Below are 17849 nucleotides of genomic sequence, written 5' to 3' on the forward strand. Positions count from 1 at the left end.
GGAAATTTATTTTAATAAAAATAAATAACTAATGTAATAAGAAAAGATCCTAACTAAATGTATCAACTACCAAGGCTCTCAACTCTATCACCGTTAAGGATCGATATCCCATACCGTTGATCGAATAGTTGCTGGATGAATTGGCGGGTGTATGCTACTTTTCAAAGCTTGATTTGAGGGTAGGGTACCATCAAATCAGAGTAAAACCGTCTGATGTGCACAAGACGGTGTTTCAAACACATGATGGGCATTACAAGTTCTTCATTATGCCCTTTGATCTTACCAATGCTCCTGCCAACTCTTAGAGCTTAATGAATGACATCTTTAGGCATCATTTGAGGCAATATGTGTTGATATTCTTTGATGACATATTGGTATATAGCCGCACATGGGAGGAGCACATGTAATATTTTTGGACGGTACTTGGCCTATTACGGCAACACAAATTGAAGGCCAAGGACTTCAAGTGTTCATGGGGGCAGCGAAGGGTCAATAACCTGGGCCACATTATATCTAAAAATGGTGTGAAGGCTGACCCTAAGAAAATTCAAAGCATGGTGGAATGGTCGCTGCCCAAGACTACCAAGGAACTATGCAGCTTCCTCGGCTTAATCGGCTACTACTGTCGGTTTGTGGCGAACTATGGCAAAATTGCGGCTCCCCTCATGGCCTTGTTGCGGAAGGGTGTATTCACTTGGACGGACAAAGCAAGGGAAGCATTTGAAGCCATGAAGAAGGCGATGATCTTAGCCTCGATTCTTGCTTTAGCTAATTTCACCAAATTATTCACCGTTGAGTGCGATGCGTCAAGAGTCGGCACTGGGGCTATTTTGATGCAAGAAGGCAGACCCATGGCTTACATGATCAAAGCTCTTTCAGAGCTTTCACAGCTGCTATCCACTTATGAAAGGGAGATGCTTGCCATCATACATGCGATCACCTAGTGGAGGCTTTATCTCATCGGGAGTCACTTCACAATCCGCACCGATCAGCGGAGTTTGCCATACATCCTTAGGCAGCTCAAACACACACCAGCCCAGCAAAGATGGATGTCCAAGCTACTTGGATAATACTATGAGTTGGTGTACAAAAGGGAGACCGAAAATAGCGTCACCGATACCTTATCAAGATGTTCGAATCCAGCCGAGTTGGCAACGATTTCGACGCCAATTTTTCTTTTTTTCCAGCAACTGTGGGAGGCCTACAGAAATGATTTGGATACCATGAGGATGTTGGACGACCTTGCTGCAGATCCCAAAGGAATGCAAGGAGTTTCGGTGAAGGACAGACACATAGTGGACCATGGCAAGATAATTGTTCTAGCTGATCACTACTTACGCATGGAGTTGATGAGCCACTTCCATGACACCCTATGGCATGACATGAAGGGTGTTGGGCACCTATAAATGGCTAAACCAAAGTTGCACATGGGCTAAAATGAAGAAGGATGTGCAAGCCTACGTCAAGGCTTGAGAGGTGTGTCAAAGAGAGAAGACTGAATTGGCTAACCCCGCCGGCTTGCTTCAATCGCTTTCGATTCCCAAGCAGGTTTAGGAGGACGTCGCCATTGACTTCATTGATGGTCTACCTAAGGCAAGAGGTCATTCGGTGATCATGGTGGTGGTGGATCACCTCACCAAGTATGCATACTTTTCGGCCTTGGCGCATCCCTACCCGGCAAAGAATGTTGCAGAGGTTTATGTGCACGACGTGGCCAAGATGCATGGTATGCCAAAGTCGATTATTTCAGATCATGATTCTATATTTGTGAGTCAATTTTGGTAGAAATTTTTTTCTCTCCAAGAGACTATCTTCTGTATGAGTTTAGCCTATCATCGACGCCCAATCCGAGGTACTGAACCAATGCTTAGAGCAATACTTGCGGTGCTTTGTCAGCGAGCGACCGAGGCAGTGGCTGTCTTATCTGCCCATAAGCGAATGGTCATACAATACGACCTTCCACTCGGCTATTGGCATGACTCCATACAAGGCCATCTATCGAGAAGGACCTCTCTTGGTCCGCTGGTCATAGACTTGCTTCATTCGGTTCTAGGCAGTGCATCTTGAGTCTCCTCAACACCTCATCTCGATCTCCCAAAACCGCACGGCAAAGCTTAGTTAGACCTATTCCTAATCAATAGTTGGCTCCAAAATTCTACTAACCTTATCAGTGCGTCACCTATTCCTAGTCTAGACTTATCCGAGGAGGCACGCATACATCCAGTTTTTCATGTCTCAAGCCTTAAGGGCCCGATTGGAGCTGTTCCACCCGAGCCAATATGGGCTAATCCGGATGAGTCAGAAGCCGAACCGAGTACCCCTATTTTAGTTTGGATCCTAGCCAGATGACGCACTCGAATCCAGGAAAAGTAGGTGACCAAGATTTTGGTGGAGTGGCGCGGATGCACAGTAGATGAGGTGATTTAGATGCCCGAATTTGACTTCATGGACTGCTATCCAGATTTGACACCTTGAGGGCAAGGTGAATAGAAGCATGGTGGAGTGATACGACTCGGCCAGATTGGATCCACGCGACATTGGGTTCATTAGGATGAGCCTATTTATCAAGTTTAATTTTGCTTCAGAAAATAAGACTTTTTGCTGGGGAGCGTTCGAACGCCAAGGAACCGCATTCGAACGTGCCATGCAAATGCCTGCACACGTTCACAAAAATAGAGAATGGGAATTGTGCGTTCGAATGCCTACACACATTCGCAAAGACAGAGAACAGTATATGCATGTTCAAACGCAATCGACGCGTTTGAACGCACCGCAGTGAGAATTGTTGGTTTTTCAGGGTTTAAATTTGGTTGTTTAGGTCAAAGGGGTGAGCCTCTATAAATATGTGGAGGAAACCCTAATTGGAGTTTTATCTAATAATTGGATCGATGTTGTTGCCCTTATCTCCCTTCTTCTTGCTCTAGTCATTGGCACCCCTCTCCCAACTCCTTTCTTTCACCGTCCAAGTCCTTGGTCAGCCTCTTCTAACTCCTAATCCCCCTCTTCTGTTAGTAACTTCTCCCCTTCACTCCAAAAGAATTCTCCTAGCACCTATCTAGCCATTAAAGGGCTAACAAGCTAGGGTGTATTCGACCTTCAATCACTGTTTGACCGATATCTCAAGATCTAACCATCTAAACCCTGAGATCTTGGATTTTTTTGGAAAGCTCTCTTCAAGGGCGACAACATATCTAAAATTCAGCAAGATCCAATGATTAGGTCCTCCAAAATTCCCTTTGAAAGTCACATCCCCAAACTGATCCAGAACCATTATGGATTGTATCAAGCCGATTCGTAAGATATCTCCTCTTACGAGAGGATTTTCTAATATTCACTAAGAATAGATTTGGAAGACCATTACAAGGATCATCTCCTGCTTAATTTCCTCTACCAATGGATTTAGGTACGCTTCCGTAAATCTAATCTCCTTTTACTTATGGTTTTAACATAGATTTAAAGCGTATTAAATTAGGGATTGGGCTAGAAATATTTTTAGGATCTATTGATTAATCCCTAACAAGTGGTATCAGAGCCTAATCTATGCATAATTCCTTGAGTCTTTTGATTATATTGGAAATTAATCATGAAGAAATTTTAGGGTTCATAAAATTTGGGGTTTTGATCTTTCAATGGTTATTTTGTGGATTAAAGATGATGTTAATACCTAATTTGGATTTGTTTACATTATATGATCACGTTCACATTTTTGTTTTGTTTTTGTTTGGATTTTGGCATGCTTCTGAGATGGCATTTGCAATCTAAATTTTGATCTTAGTGTTGCAGCTTTGCTTGCGTAGCGCAATAGTGCCAAAGACCATTAAGTGGTTGCCATCTCTTGTACTTAGGGTTCCACTGCTGCTTACGCATCGTCGCAGCATTAAGGAACATTAAAAAAATTGAACGTTGAATCGTAATCCCATTCTATTAACCCAAACAATAACTTTGCTTAAATTGAATAAATGTTTTATACTCAGCCATATTTGCTTCCACTCAATGGCTCTGCTCTACTGTGATTTGTTTTTAATTTTATTTCTATTATAAGAGAGTTTGGGATATGTTTGATAGTTAGATTTGTTTCTTATGGGTATTTAAATTGCTCATCTGGCTAGCACTTCTAAGGATATGGGCAAAAGGAAAAAGAAAAATAATGATTATTGCTTCTAAGGGTCCAGAGCAAAAGAAACATAAAACTGAGGGAGGTTTTTTTTTTTTTCTGTGGCAAGCTTGGAAACATAAAAAAGGAATGTATCAAGTATAGCATATGTCATACTAGGAAAGGTATATTTCTTACTTTGGTCTGTTATGAAGTTAACTTAGTTTCAATACCTAGAAACACTTGGTGGTTGGATTTTTGGTGCTAATACTCACATTTGTGTTTCTATGCAGGGTTGCCTGAGCTACCGAAAGCCAAGTGATGCTAAAAGATGCTGCTATATAGGAGATGGCAAGTTGATGTAAGTAGAGGTGATATGGCATTTTAGATTATTACTAACTGGTTGTTATTTGGATTTGATGGATACTTTTAATGTACTGTCTTTTAGACAGAATTTGATTTCAGTTTCTATTTTTAGACAAACTTTGTTATTGTTTTTTATTCGGAAACAATCAATTTACTTTATCTATGAATTCAAGTATTATTAAAAATGGTTTACTTAATGCTTATGATAATCCATATTTGCTAGAAATTATTTCATCTTATAATGAAACCTTGCATGTAGAATCACAAGATTCTAAGTATAAACTAGATAAAAAATATTCAGCCTTATTATGGCACGAATGCCTAGGTCACATCTCTAAATCTAAAGTTTAGCTACTTGTGTCTGATGGGATGTTGAGTGTATTAACGGAAAACATACCGAAACAAAGAAATATGATGCCAACAGGACTATAGACGACTTAGAATTAATTCATACGAATATCTATGTACCATTCCCTACAGGGTCTTGGAATGGTCAACAATATTTCATAACATTCATAAATGATTATTCAAGATATGATTACTTATTTCTTATACATAGAGAAATCACAGACTTTGGATATATTCAAAACATTTACAGTTGAAGTTTAGTAACAAGTTAACAAAAGGATAAAGAGTGTCAGATCTAACCGTGGCGGTGAATACTACGACAGATATGATGGATCAGATAAACAACATCTAGAACCATTCGATAAATACTTAGAGGAATGTGGAATAGTCCATAATACACCATACCAGGGTCACCTAGCATGAATGGTGTATCTGAAAGACGAAACTAGACTCATAAAGATAGGGTAAGGAGTATGATTAGTCATTCTACTTTACTAGAGTCACTTTAGGGTGTAGCTCTTAAAACAACAGCTTATATTCTGAATCAAATGCCAACTAAAGTGGCTACAAAATGCTGATACGATCTCTCCTTAGGCCAAGGTTCGATGCTTTCTGATTTTCAGATTTGGACAGGATCTGACACAGAACTTTAGAAATAGATCCCAAAATATTCAGCCATCGGATCGACATGAGATTTTGATATGTTATAGCTCCAGAAAAGGGCTTTCCAACAAATCAAGTTCTAGGCGAATCAGAAGTCGGGATCTCGAGATATGGTCCAATTAGTGAACGAACATCGGGTAGTCTATCTTAGGATCTATGGATAGAGGCACGAGATCCTAGACGATGGTGGATGGTGGTGGACTGGTGTTAATGGGGTGGCACCAGTGAGTAAGTTGTGGTGAAAGGGTTATGGGTGATGGAAGGATTAGGGCAAGTGATGGATAGATTGGAAGAAAGGGGAGGAGATGGCCGCCCGTAAGGGACTAGGGTGATTGGCTGGCCGAGGGAGGTTAGAAGCGGCGTCGCCAGGGAATGAGAGAACAGGAGAGAAGAAGACGAAGGAGGCAAGGTAAAAACTTAATTCATCAATAATGATTCTATTGTTGCCATCTACACCTTTAGAGGCTAACCAAACAATTCAAAAATGGCAATTATTAACCCTAAACAGTACATTTCCGCCGACCATGTTCGAACGCGCCCAATCGCATTCGAACGCACCTATTTTGCACTTCTCTGGATGTGCGAACGTGATGCAGGCATTCGCAGGCGCGTTTAAACGTGGCGTTTGAATGCACATTTTGCACTCTCTAGATGTGCACACCTAATGCAAGCGTTCAAAAGCGTGTTCGAACGCACTCCACCCGCGTTCGAACGCGACATACAAAAAACTTATTTTTTTAAGAATTAAACCCTAAAACAAGAGACAAAGACATTCCTAAAGTATATCCATGCTCGAGACGACATTGGTAAAATCCGAATCGTATCAATCCATCACACTTCTGCAACCCTGTCGTCAAGGTTTGAAATTAGGGAAGCGATCTTTGAACTCTGACTCAAGCTCCACCATGATTTGATCCTCCGCATTGGTTCCCTACAGATCTAAAAATAGAGGAAGGGTTGGTGCTGAAAAAGAGGCCAGTCACTTGTGTCAGGTTGGCACAAAAGGACATTGACCGCTCAGTTCTCGATCCCCTTTTTGTAGACTAGTTCGTAGTCATACCCAAGGAGTTTCTGGACCCACCATTGCTATGCTGGGGTGTGCACACATTGCTCCATGAAGTAGGGTAAGCTATGCTGGTCCATGCAGATAGTAAACTGCTGGCCAATTAAGTAGGGTCACCATTTGGTGACGGCGTGTGGAATTGCTAGCATTTCACGCTCATAGGTGGATAGCTATCATGATCGATTTGACAATGCCTTGCTCATATATGTCATGGGCCACCTCTCTTGCATCAAAACTGCTCCAATGCCCTCACCCGAAGCGTCGCATTCCATCACAAAGGGCTTCCTGAAATCTGGTAGTGCTAGAATCAGTGCAGTAGACATGGCTGTCTTCAATGCTGCGAAGGCCTCCATCGCCTTGCCCGTCCATTGAAATCCTCCTTTTCTGAGTAAGGAGGTCAGTGGGGGCAGCAATATTATCGTAGTTGGCAATGAATCGTTGATAGTACCCCGTTAACCCAAGGAATCCCCTCAATTCCTACTGATTAGTGGGAATCGGCCAGTCCACCATATTCTTGATCTTGCTTGGATCGGCTTCCACTCCTCTCATTGAGATTATATGTCCCAAGTACTCCACTCATGGCTCTCCCCAAAGGCACTTGCTCATCTTGAGTTTTAAATAGTTTTGTCGCAAGATATTCAACACCTCACGCACATGCCGCAAGTGCTCACTCCAAATCCTGCTATACACTAGAATATCGTCAAAGAAGATGAGCACGTACCGACGCAAGAGTTGGCGGAAAAGGTCATTCATCATCCCTTGGAAGGTAGCCAGTACATTGGTGAGCCCAAACGGCATGACTTGAAACTCATAGTGGTCATCGTGAGTTCGAAATGCCGTTTTGTGCACATCTTCCAGGCTGACGCGGATTTGATGGTACCCCGCTCTTAAGTCAAGTTTGCTGAAGTAAGACGACCCAGTAAGTTCATCCAGCAACTCTTCGATCACCAGTATTGGATACAGATCTTTGACGATGATCGCATTCAAGGCTCGGTAGTCAACGCAAAATTGCCAACTCCCGTCCTTTTTTCGAACCAACAACACCGGCGATGAGTAGGCACTTTTACTCGGTTGAATAATCCCTTGCTCTTGCATCTCCACCACCAATTTGCTGATCTCTTCCTTCTGGACATGCAGGTACCAATAGGGCTGAACATTTTCTAGTTCAGCCCCTAGAATGATCTTGATGCGATGGTTGTGTCGACAGGTCGGCGGCAGTCCTCGGGGTTCCTTGAAGAGATCCTTGAATTCCTGCAGCAGCTCTTGCATGTTAGTGGGTATTTCCCTTGGTGGTGGATGTTCTGGGTCAGCAATAGGCATTTGCAATAGTAGAGCTCGGTCCCTTGCACAAGGAAGTCCCAAAAGTGGTTGCAAAGTCGGCCCTTGCCGCGGTTGGTTTCCATCCAGCAACACTCTTCAACCATTCCTCCAAAATGTAAGTGTGAGGTTTAAAAAATCAAATGTTACGGGCCCCAAGCTTTGAAGCCATTGGGTCTCCAAAATAATGTCGGCACCCCGCAAGGCCAACGACAATGTGAAAGTTTGGTCTTGCACTTTCAATTCCACACCTCCACAAATAAAATTTGCCCGCAATGTGGTGCCATCTCCAATTGTCACATCGAACCCTTCCATGAGTTCTGACTTGAGCTCAATCATCCTAAGAAGCCTCTTGTCAATGAAGTTGTGAGTGGACCCTATGTCGATCAAGATTCTCGCTGTGGTTTTCTTGACTACACCATTCACCCGCAAAGTCTTTGTTGCGACTGTCCCTGAATATGTGTGGAGGGAGATTTCGGCTATCATGCCCTCCACGGGTTGCTCCTCAGCTACTTCTCCTTGATGTCTAGCCACACCTTCATCTTCAGCGACAAACTCACTCTCCACATCCTCCAATCCATCTATTAGCATCACTGATCCCTAGTGCAACGATGTCCGGGTACAAACTTCTCATCACAACGAAAGCATAGGTCTTTAGCTCTTCGTTCCTCCACTTGAGCAGGTGTGAGTGCTCATCCCGGGCCTCTAGGTGTGTACTTCATATCTTGGATGACTTCAGGGGTGCTCGAGGAGGCACCATTGCAGTAGCGGTTCTTGGTACTCCGGTAACATTTCCTGCCGCTATGATTTGTTGAGCTTGATTGCAGGTTCCTTGGCTCGTCCAGTTCTTCTTAGATGTAACTTCATGGCTCGGTATTTGTCTTCCATGAGAACCGCATCTTCGAAGGCCTCCTTTAAGGTTCTAGGCCTTAAAGCCCTCACGTCGGCTAGAATGTCTCCCCGCAGCCTAGAGATAAAGGTGCTGCAAAGTTGCTGATCCGTCGATGGGGGTTGGCATCGACTACTTATCCTCTTAAATTCTTTTTGATATGGCCCAACCGTGGTCTTTTGCACCGTCTTTGAGAGGAGAGCATCGATGTCTTCATTCCCCGACGCTCCAAATCATCGCGTGATATCAGCGTAAAAGTCAGCCCAAGTTTCGACAGCCTCATTAGCATTGGCTGCTCAAAACCAATGAAGCGTCGTATCTTCAAGCATCACCTTATATTATTCTGTCGTACCCTAGTATGCGAAGAATTGCTCTGCCCTATATAACCAATCGATCGGATCGCCACATTTGAACTTGGGGAATTCAAGACACACGATTTGCCCACTGATGTCATTGTCTTGATCCGGATAATGTCCAAGTCCTTGTCTAACCGGAGGAGGATGCACCGGGAATGGTTGATGATCCCTCCTTCAATTTTGATTAACTCGCCGCGATTTCGGTTTGTATTGCCCCGCCCACAGATCTAGATCTCCAAGGTGATCTCCATAGTGGTTCGTTCGTCGAATGGGTTCACCTGGAACTGGGCCTGGTGGAATCATCCTTGCTTGTCTCTGCCTATAGGGTGGGGGCAGCAGCGACTCTTGTGGTTGCAAATTCTGAACCGGTGGCGGCGGGTTCATAGGAGTGGACTCGAGTCGTGGGGTCGATGGTGCATTCCCGTTCTGGTCGCCCATAATTTCCGCATCATCTCCATTATCATCTGGTTGTTGATGGCCATTTGTTCGGAAAAAGACCCCAACACGGCTTAAACACTAGGCTCTTCCGTATTCCGATTTGGTCAGGAGGTTCCGCGGGTGGAAGTCCCCAGAACCGTTTCCCCCTCCTCTATTCAGAGAATCTCTTCTTCCTCATCATCTCGCCGTGCAGCCATGGCTCTAGTTGTCATCATAGGAAGCGCGTGTCCGAGGAACAGTGGCTCTAATACCAGCTTGATACGATCTCTCCTTAGGCCAAGGTTTGATCCTTTTCGATTTTCAGATCTGGACAGGATCTGACATGGAACTTTGGAAATAGATATTAAAAGATGCTGCTATTGGATTGACATGAGATTTTGATATATTGTAACCCTAGAAAAGATCTTTCCAACAAATCAAATTTTAGGCAAATTGGATGTCAGGATCTTGCGATATCGTTCGATTAGTGGACGGACGTCGGGTAGTCTATCTTAGGATCCGTGGATGGAGGCACGAGATCTTAGATGATGGTGGATGGTAGTGGACCAGCATTAATGGGGTAGCACCGGTGAGTAAGTGGTGGTTGAAGGGTTATGGGTGATGGAAGGATTAGGGCAATGATGGATAGATTGGAAGAAGGTGGGAGGAGAGGGCCGCCCGCCCCTAAGGGACTAGGTTGATTGGCCGGTCGAGGGAGGTTAGAAGCGGCATCACCGGGGAATGAGAGAACGGGAGAGAAGAAGACGAATGAGGTAGGGAAAAAACTCAATTCGTCAATAATGATTCCATGGTTACCATCCAGACCTTTAGAGGCTAACCAAACAATTCAAAAATGGCAATTATTAACCCTAAATAGTACATTTCCGCCGATCACGTTCGAACGCACCTATTTTGCACTTCTCTAGATGTGCGAACGCGATGAAGGCATTTGCTGGCGCGTTCAAACATAGATTTTGCACTCTCTCGATGTGCAAACCTTATGCAGGCGTTCACAAGCGCTTTCGAACGCACTCCACTCGCGTTCGAACGCGACATACATAAAACTTATTTTTTTAAGAATTAAATACTAAATTAAAAGGCAAAGACATCCCTAAAGTGTATCCATGCTAGAGACGACATCGGTAAAATCTAAATCGTATCAACACATAATAAGCTTTGGACTAACCAAAAACCTAGTAAGCATCTACTTTATTGGCTATGCTGAGCGATCAAGGAAATTGAACTCCAAAATAGTAAGCATCTACTTTATTGGCTATGCTGAGCGATCAAGGGGTTATGAATTTTATTATCCCACAAATAGGGTATTAGAGTAACCCCGATATTGGTTATGAGGTATTTACAGAGAATAAAGGAGTGAATGCTCACATATAGTAGATCAGATCAGTTGGAGATCATTAGGTATTTAGACTCAGATTTTGCTAGATACTAAGATAGCAGGAGATCCACATCTAGCTATGTTGACTTATTGGCTGCTAGAGCTATTTCTTGAAGGTTATCAAGCAAACACTCATAGCTTCATCCGTCATGACAATAGAGTTTTTAGCATGTTATGAGGCATCCAATCGTGGAATACAGATGTAGAATTTTGTCATTATGTTATGCATTTTGGAGGGCATTGAAAAACCACTTAAATTATTTTGTAACAATAAGTCATCAATTCTGTATTCCAATAACAACAAGATCTCCATAAAGTCAAAGCATATTGATATTAAGTTCCTAATTATAAAAAAAAGAGTACAGAGTGGATAGATATCCATAGAGTATATCGGGACAAGCCTCATTATAGCGGATCTGCTCACAAAAGGATTACCACCCAAGTTCTTTCATGAGCACACTATTCATATGGGTATTGTTTTGTTCAAAGATATTTCATTTTAGTAGGAGATTGTATTATTTTTCGTTTATTGCTTTATCTTACATTTTTGATATTTCATTTTAGTAGGAGATTGAGTTTATTGCACTCAGTTAAGTTTTTTTTTAAATAATGATCTCAATAAGGTAAAGTAGGACAAGTTGGAGATAGGCATGTATGGATCACATTGCATGCAAATTTCATGCTACACATCTATGATTGATCTATGTCATTTAGTTGTGTTGGTATATGTGACCATTGATAGATCCAAATTACGATTAATATAACGAAGACTGCTTTGATCCTATACCGATATAGTTGATGGACGAGATTGTCCAAATATACTCTAAGATCATGATAGCAAATTACTTAGCTCATAAGGTTAAACACATTTGTTAGATTACATATATCGCCTAGTGGGAGATTATTGAATTAATTTATATTAATTTCAATAATTAGGACATAATTAAAATGTGTACGCTATCTTTTAAATAGCCTAAAATTAAGTGATCTAATTAATTATTAATTAATTGGCTTAAGAGTATGAATGTCATGAAATTTATGAGTAGATACCATTGTATAATTTCTTTTTCTATGAGGGGCAAAATTAGAAATAAAGAAACCTATAATCGCTAAAAAAGTAGTTTTCACTTTAATAGGCAATGGTCCCCACTTTTAGCTTAGTGATTTTTCTATCGCATATCTCATCTTCAGAAAATCTTATGATATTCACTAAGAATAGATTTGGAAAACTATTATAAGGATCATCTCTCGCTTAATTTCCTCCACCAATAGATTCAAGTACGTTTCTGCAAAACAAATCTCCTTCTACTCATGGTTTTAATATGGATTTAAAACGTATTAAATTAGGGATTGGAGTAGAAATATTTTAGGATCTATTGATTAATCCCTAACATTTACCAATCAAAAATAGTAATGAAAAATGACGCATCGTAGAAAGATAGACAGATTGTGTCTTTATTAAGTAGGACGAACAATAACGTGTAGATTACGATCACTTAATCTTCCGGCAAAGAGTGATGCCATCGCCGACCGGCAGCTGGCAGATCTCAACACGTGGGTCGGCCGCGAGAGCCTTGTTGACCTCCTGGACGAAGGGCCGGTAAAAGCTTAATGTTTTTGGAAGCGGAGCGTCCGGAGGCAGCGCCACCGACCCAAACCACAGCGTGTTGTCGTACCCGATCACGCCGCCCACCTTCACCAGATCCAGCAGCCTTTCGTGGTAGTTGAGGTAGTTGTCCTTGTCCGCATCAACAAACACGAAGTCGAACGTCCCATGGTTCTCCACCTGCGCTCACTCACATTCAACACACGTCAATCGCCGCAATAAAATTCAAGTTTCCATAAATGAATGGATAGCAGAGAATCTCACATCTTCCAGCAATTTGTCCAGGACGGGCAGCGCAGGACCCTCGCGGAAGTCGATCTTGTGTGATATGCCGGCCTTTTCGATTACAGGAAGCCCCAGCTCGTAGTTCTGCCGGTCAATATCCAAGGCCAGGATCTGTGATCAAAAGTATTTATTTTACATAATTAGTTTTAAATTATAGAGCTTCAATCCATAAGAAGGCCGTAAGATCGATTACGTTGCCGTCGTCAGGGAGGGCAAGGGCGGTGGCAAGAAGGGAGTAACCGGTGAAGACGCCGATCTCCATCGTCTTCTTGGCGCCGATCATCTTCAGCAGCAAGCTCAAGAACTGGCCCTCGTCCGGGGAGACGGCTATGAGACCCCTGTTGTAATTTCCACATTAATTGTAAATATTTTCTTCGTTTCGTGTCCAGCTAATTAGTTTAAACGATCATATCAAATGAGAAGTACCATAGGTGTTTGGAGGTGATCTCGCGGAGCTCCTTCAAGCACTCATGCTCGCGAGGATACACACTCGTCTCCAGTATGTACTAAAATTACATGAGAGAATAATAATAATAAAATTTCAAACTAAAGATATTAGAATCAAGGGAAGTTTAATTCCATCGATATAATTAAGAGAGAGTAGAAAGACAATAGTACTTGATAAAGAGCTTCACTTTGGAGTAAGCTCTTGGGTCCATTATCTTTATCAGTCGGTGGATCCAATCCCTCTGCCTTGATCTTTGCTTCCATCAGCCTCTGTGCTAAATAAAATTCTCTCTTTAAAAAAAGCTCTCGTTATTGGTAGGATTAGAGAGGGGGAGGCAGGGGATTTATATAATGCAGACAGAGATATCTTTGGGGGAAGGAGAGCTATTTGACCACGTTTGTGGCTACCACTTAGAACTTTCGTTGAGCATACGTCTGATCAAAGCCATCTAACTAAACTCTAGTTACCTAGTAAGACAAAAGTCGTTCTCCGCACCCTATTTTCCACTGATATTTCGTTGGGGAAGAACTGAGCTGACCGGCGTTGCATAAACGTACAAAGATGACAACGATGATATATTGACGATACATTGACGGAAAAAGAACTGAGCCTAAGCTTTGCGTAGCTACGTGGGGGCAAAACTCTCGATTTAATAAAAGACTGGTATGGTCAGTTTGGTTTCAATCTTTTTACTACTGGAACACGGTTAGGCTAAGAAAATGTAGCAGATAGTTTGAACTAGGTTAAGAAAATATAGTATTTAATTATAAATTAGACTAAGAGTATAAATATAACTTTTGATATGATACCCAAAATACCCTTTGACTTTAATGATATTAGATGAAAATATTATGTTTAAAAAAATTAATTAGTTAAAGTTTAAAAATATTTTAAAAAATAGAATTTTTTTGCAAGAAATAATATTCTATCTGTGAGCTTGGTGGCTTGTACCCTTGTAAGCTTGCAAGTATTGTGTTGTCTAATATGTTTTTCTCTTCCTCCTCTTTATTACGTATGGAGTTTACCTTAAACATTCTTAACCTGTCACTTGCCCCTCATGTGAGATTGACCTCACATAAGATTCACGCGGAGACCGAGAAGGCTAGTAACATACAATGAACACCCGAACTGATCAAAATAGTAGAAATAAAAGTAGGGCCCACAGGTTGGAATAAGCCTATCAATAATACAAAAGCGTTTGAATCTCTAAATACAATAGTACATGCTGAAAATAAAATATAGTAAGGGAGAAAAACACATAACCCCTTATAAAATATTACACTATAGGAAAATAAATACATCTAATGTTCTACTAGGCTTTTATTAGGACAAGAGTCAATGTCTATCAATAATACAAAACCCCTTATAACTTACAATGAACACCACAACTAATCAAAATAGCAGAAATAACTACATGTTGCAATAAGTCTATCAATAATACAAAAGCAATAGACTCTCTAAATACAATAATACATACTAAAAGTAAAATATAGTAAGGGAGAAAAACATATAACCCCTTATAAAATATTACACTATAGGAAAATAAATACATCCAATGCTCTACTAGGTGAACTCTTACAAAGCTTAAATTACGACGACAGTGAATGTCCAATTTAAATACTCTAAAAGATTTGACTCTCGTCAATCAACAATCCAATCGTCGTCTAAGTCTAACAAACAGTGTGCTTGATTGTCCAGGATCCATAGATTAGGACATCAAGTATAGGCTCTATAGGGTCAAATATATCTTACCTCGTTATACTTATATTTAAAATTATTTTATATGAGCACTTCAAGAAGTCTTAAACTAGTACTTGTACTTACCATCAAAGTGATGTTGTTAGATTTTCTATCTAAATTAACAACGTGAGACCAAATGACCAAAATACCCCATTGATTTGTTAGGTAAAATTGATAGAGTTTTGATCTAGTTTTTTTTTATTTGGGCAGCTTCATCTTCTTCCCTAAGTAGAGTTTTGAGATTGCGAAGAGACCATGAAAATAGCCATTGGTCAAAAAAAAGCAAAAAAAGAAAGTTCGATATCAATGAGAAAGAAATGCTTATATAAAAAAGGAAATGCATTTTTATCCATAAAAACTAGAAAATGAGGGAAGTGATCCCGCCATTTAGTTTCTAAAATTATTTGGGCGCTCCAAATTAATTTAGATAGAAAATTTAACGGTATCAATTTAGTTGTAAGTATAGAGATTAGTTTGAGACTTTTTGAAGTAGAGGGAGGTAAAGTGATTTTGAGTATAAGTATAAAATGATAAAAAAATTTAACCCTAATATAAATTTTCTTGCCTTTTACCCTAATTTAGAGAGTTATCGAGTACTATCGAGATATAGAGATCACATTGTTTGTGGTACTACACGTGTGCTAGTGACATGGTATTAGTCTAATTGCCTAGAATCACTAATTTTTTCTGGTGATAAGAATACTCCACTCTAATTCTAGTCTATTTAAGGGTGTGCGCTAATTCTTGGGAGATTTAAGAAAAAATACTAAACTATTACCAATTGTCAGTATTTAAAAGATAATTATAAAGAAAACCAAGAGCAGAACAACTAGTGATAGCTAATTATAAAGAAAACCAAGAGCAGAATAACTAGTGATAGGCTCAGGCTAGGCCCAACTCATAACCCACTCTTAGGCCCAAGCGATACTTAGCTTATAGTCCCCTCTTAGGCTTGAGCCAAGCTAGCCCAACCTGCAAGCGCATGGGCTCAAGCTGGCCTAACCCAACCACTAAGGCTTGGGGCAGCCCATCACGAAGGAGGGGTTCAGCCCCCCTTTCCCCCTACTTACATGCACTTAAACACATGGACCGAAATAGGGAGAAAGATGCTAGCGAGTCCCTATTCTTGGACGACCAAAAAGTGTGAGAGAAGATGGAAGGGGTTGTCATGGAGGAGTCTTGAGGCACAACCACTTCTACTAAGTACTGAATGATAACCAACAAAAGGGGGAAGATGAAGGATAGAACCACAATGGCTTAAACGTCAGGGAAGGATAGGGCAACATGACAAGGTGCTAGGCAAGTGAGAAAACAGTCAAGGAAGGGGATATGGTGGTCATCAAAGTCTATGGAGGGTTGATGATTAGAGGACATGTAGTCCAAATTGGCGCTAAGCCTGTCGACACGCTAAAGGCTCATCAAAGCTTTCCCGATGGCCAAGATAGCGTTTGAACTATGGCACATCGCCATGGCTAACTCCTTGACTCCAAAGGTCACCAACTGTCAACTATTAGTCGGCCAATTTCTCCAGCTGACCTAGTGCAATGAGCGGCCACAAACGAGAAGACAAGGTCTATACAACCCAAATTATTGAGTGAGGAGGAAGAGGACTCATTGAAGAACTCATCGACATGGTTGGCAGCGAGCTTTGTTCAAAGACAATACATGAAATTGAGGAGAGAGAGGCTCGATGGGGTAGGGGAGGGAGGGGAGTGAGTTAGAGAGATGTTGTAAGAACCCAGATAAAAAATAAAAATAAATAAATAAAAATAAAAATAAAATAAAATAATAATATTAATAACAATAATAATAATAATAATATATAAATTAAATTAAAAAAGGAGACAAAAAGAAAGAAAGAAAATTTAGTGTTGCATGGCACGAGCTCGTGCCATGCAGATTGTGGGCCACCACACCTACCGCCCTTCCCCTCCTTCACCGCCTCTCTCTCCCTCTAAATCTCTCTCCCTCTCTTTTGGTCTCTCGCTCACTTATTCTCTCTCTCTCTCTCTCTCCTTCTCTTACCGACGTTGGGCTATCCCCGCCGTCGTTGCCATCGCCGCCGAACCCCTTCACCGTTTCTCTCTCTAAGACTCTCATTCTCTCTCTCTCACTCACTCTCACTTACCCTCCTCTCTCTCCCAATCACCTCTCTCTCTAATACAATCTCCCCTTTTGGCCAAAGCTCGATCTATCCTAATTTTTAGAGCTGGGCAGGTCTTGACACAGAAATTTGGAAATAGATCCCGAAATATGCCACCGTCGGATCAACGTGAAATTTTGACATGTTATAGCCCCGGAAAAGGGCTTTACAAAAAATCAAGTTTTACGCGAATTGAATGTCACGATCTTGAGATATAGTCCGATTAGTGGATGAACATCGAGTAGTCTATCTTAGGATCCATGAATGGAGGCACGAGATCCTAGATGATGGTGGATGGTGATGGACCGGCGTTAATGGGGTGGCACTAGTGAGTAAGTGGTGGTGGAAGTATTAGGGCAAGTGATGTATAGATTGGAAGTAGGGGGAGGAGAGCCGCCCCTAAGGGACTAGGGTGATTGGTCGATCAAGGGAGGTTAGAAGCGACGTCGCCTGGGAATGAGAGAACAGGAGAGAAGAATACGAAGGAGACAAGGCAAAAACTCAATTCATTTAATAATGATTCCATGGTTGCCATCCACACCTTTAGAGGCTAACCAAACAATTCAAAAATGACAATTATTAACTATAAACAGTACATTTCCGTCGACCGCATTCAAACGCGCCCGATCGAGTTCGAACGCATATATTTCACACTTATCTAGATGTGCGAATGCGATGCAAGCGTTCGCAGGCGCATTCGAACACGACATTCAAACGCA

At 41.4% G+C, this 17849-nt stretch overlaps 2 protein-coding genes across 2 annotated transcripts; one reads left to right on the plus strand and one right to left on the minus strand.

The window, feature by feature from the left end:
- The first annotated feature begins 554 nt into the window (after positions 1-554).
- Positions 555-944, plus strand: LOC140800174 (uncharacterized mitochondrial protein AtMg00860-like). The gene has a single exon (XM_073154839.1). The coding sequence runs from the start codon at positions 555-557 to the stop codon at positions 942-944; it is 390 nt and encodes a 129-aa protein (XP_073010940.1).
- An 11395-nt stretch (positions 945-12339) lies between these two features.
- Positions 12340-13600, minus strand: LOC140799520 (caffeoyl-CoA O-methyltransferase 5-like). Its single transcript, XM_073153859.1, has 5 exons — positions 13418-13600; positions 13226-13305; positions 12993-13137; positions 12779-12910; positions 12340-12694 (listed from the first exon to the last, which is right to left on the minus strand). The coding sequence occupies exons 1-5, from the start codon at positions 13508-13510 to the stop codon at positions 12401-12403; spliced, it is 744 nt and encodes a 247-aa protein (XP_073009960.1). The 5' UTR covers positions 13511-13600; the 3' UTR covers positions 12340-12400.
- Between the last annotated feature and the right edge of the window lie 4249 nt (positions 13601-17849).

Source organism: Typha latifolia, chromosome 13, assembly GCF_019914945.1.
Source record: "Typha latifolia isolate L0001 chromosome 13, TyphaL0001v2, whole genome shotgun sequence".
NCBI lineage: Eukaryota > Viridiplantae > Streptophyta > Magnoliopsida > Poales > Typhaceae > Typha > Typha latifolia.

Excerpts from the sequence above, each read along its gene's own strand:
- LOC140800174 (XM_073154839.1), top strand. The coding sequence starts at position 555 with ATGGTGGAATGGTCGCTGCCCAAGACTACCAAGGAACTATGCAGCTTC.
- LOC140799520 (XM_073153859.1), bottom strand. The coding sequence starts at position 13,510 with ATGGAAGCAAAGATCAAGGCAGAGGGATTGGATCCACCGACTGATAAA. Across the intron at positions 13,138-13,225 it reads ATCACCTCCAAACACCTATG|GGGTCTCATAGCCGTCTCCC; the intron begins GTACTTCTCATT and ends AAATTACAACAG. Across the intron at positions 12,911-12,992 it reads CCCTCCCTGACGACGGCAAC|ATCCTGGCCTTGGATATTGA; the intron begins GTAATCGATCTT and ends TTTTGATCACAG.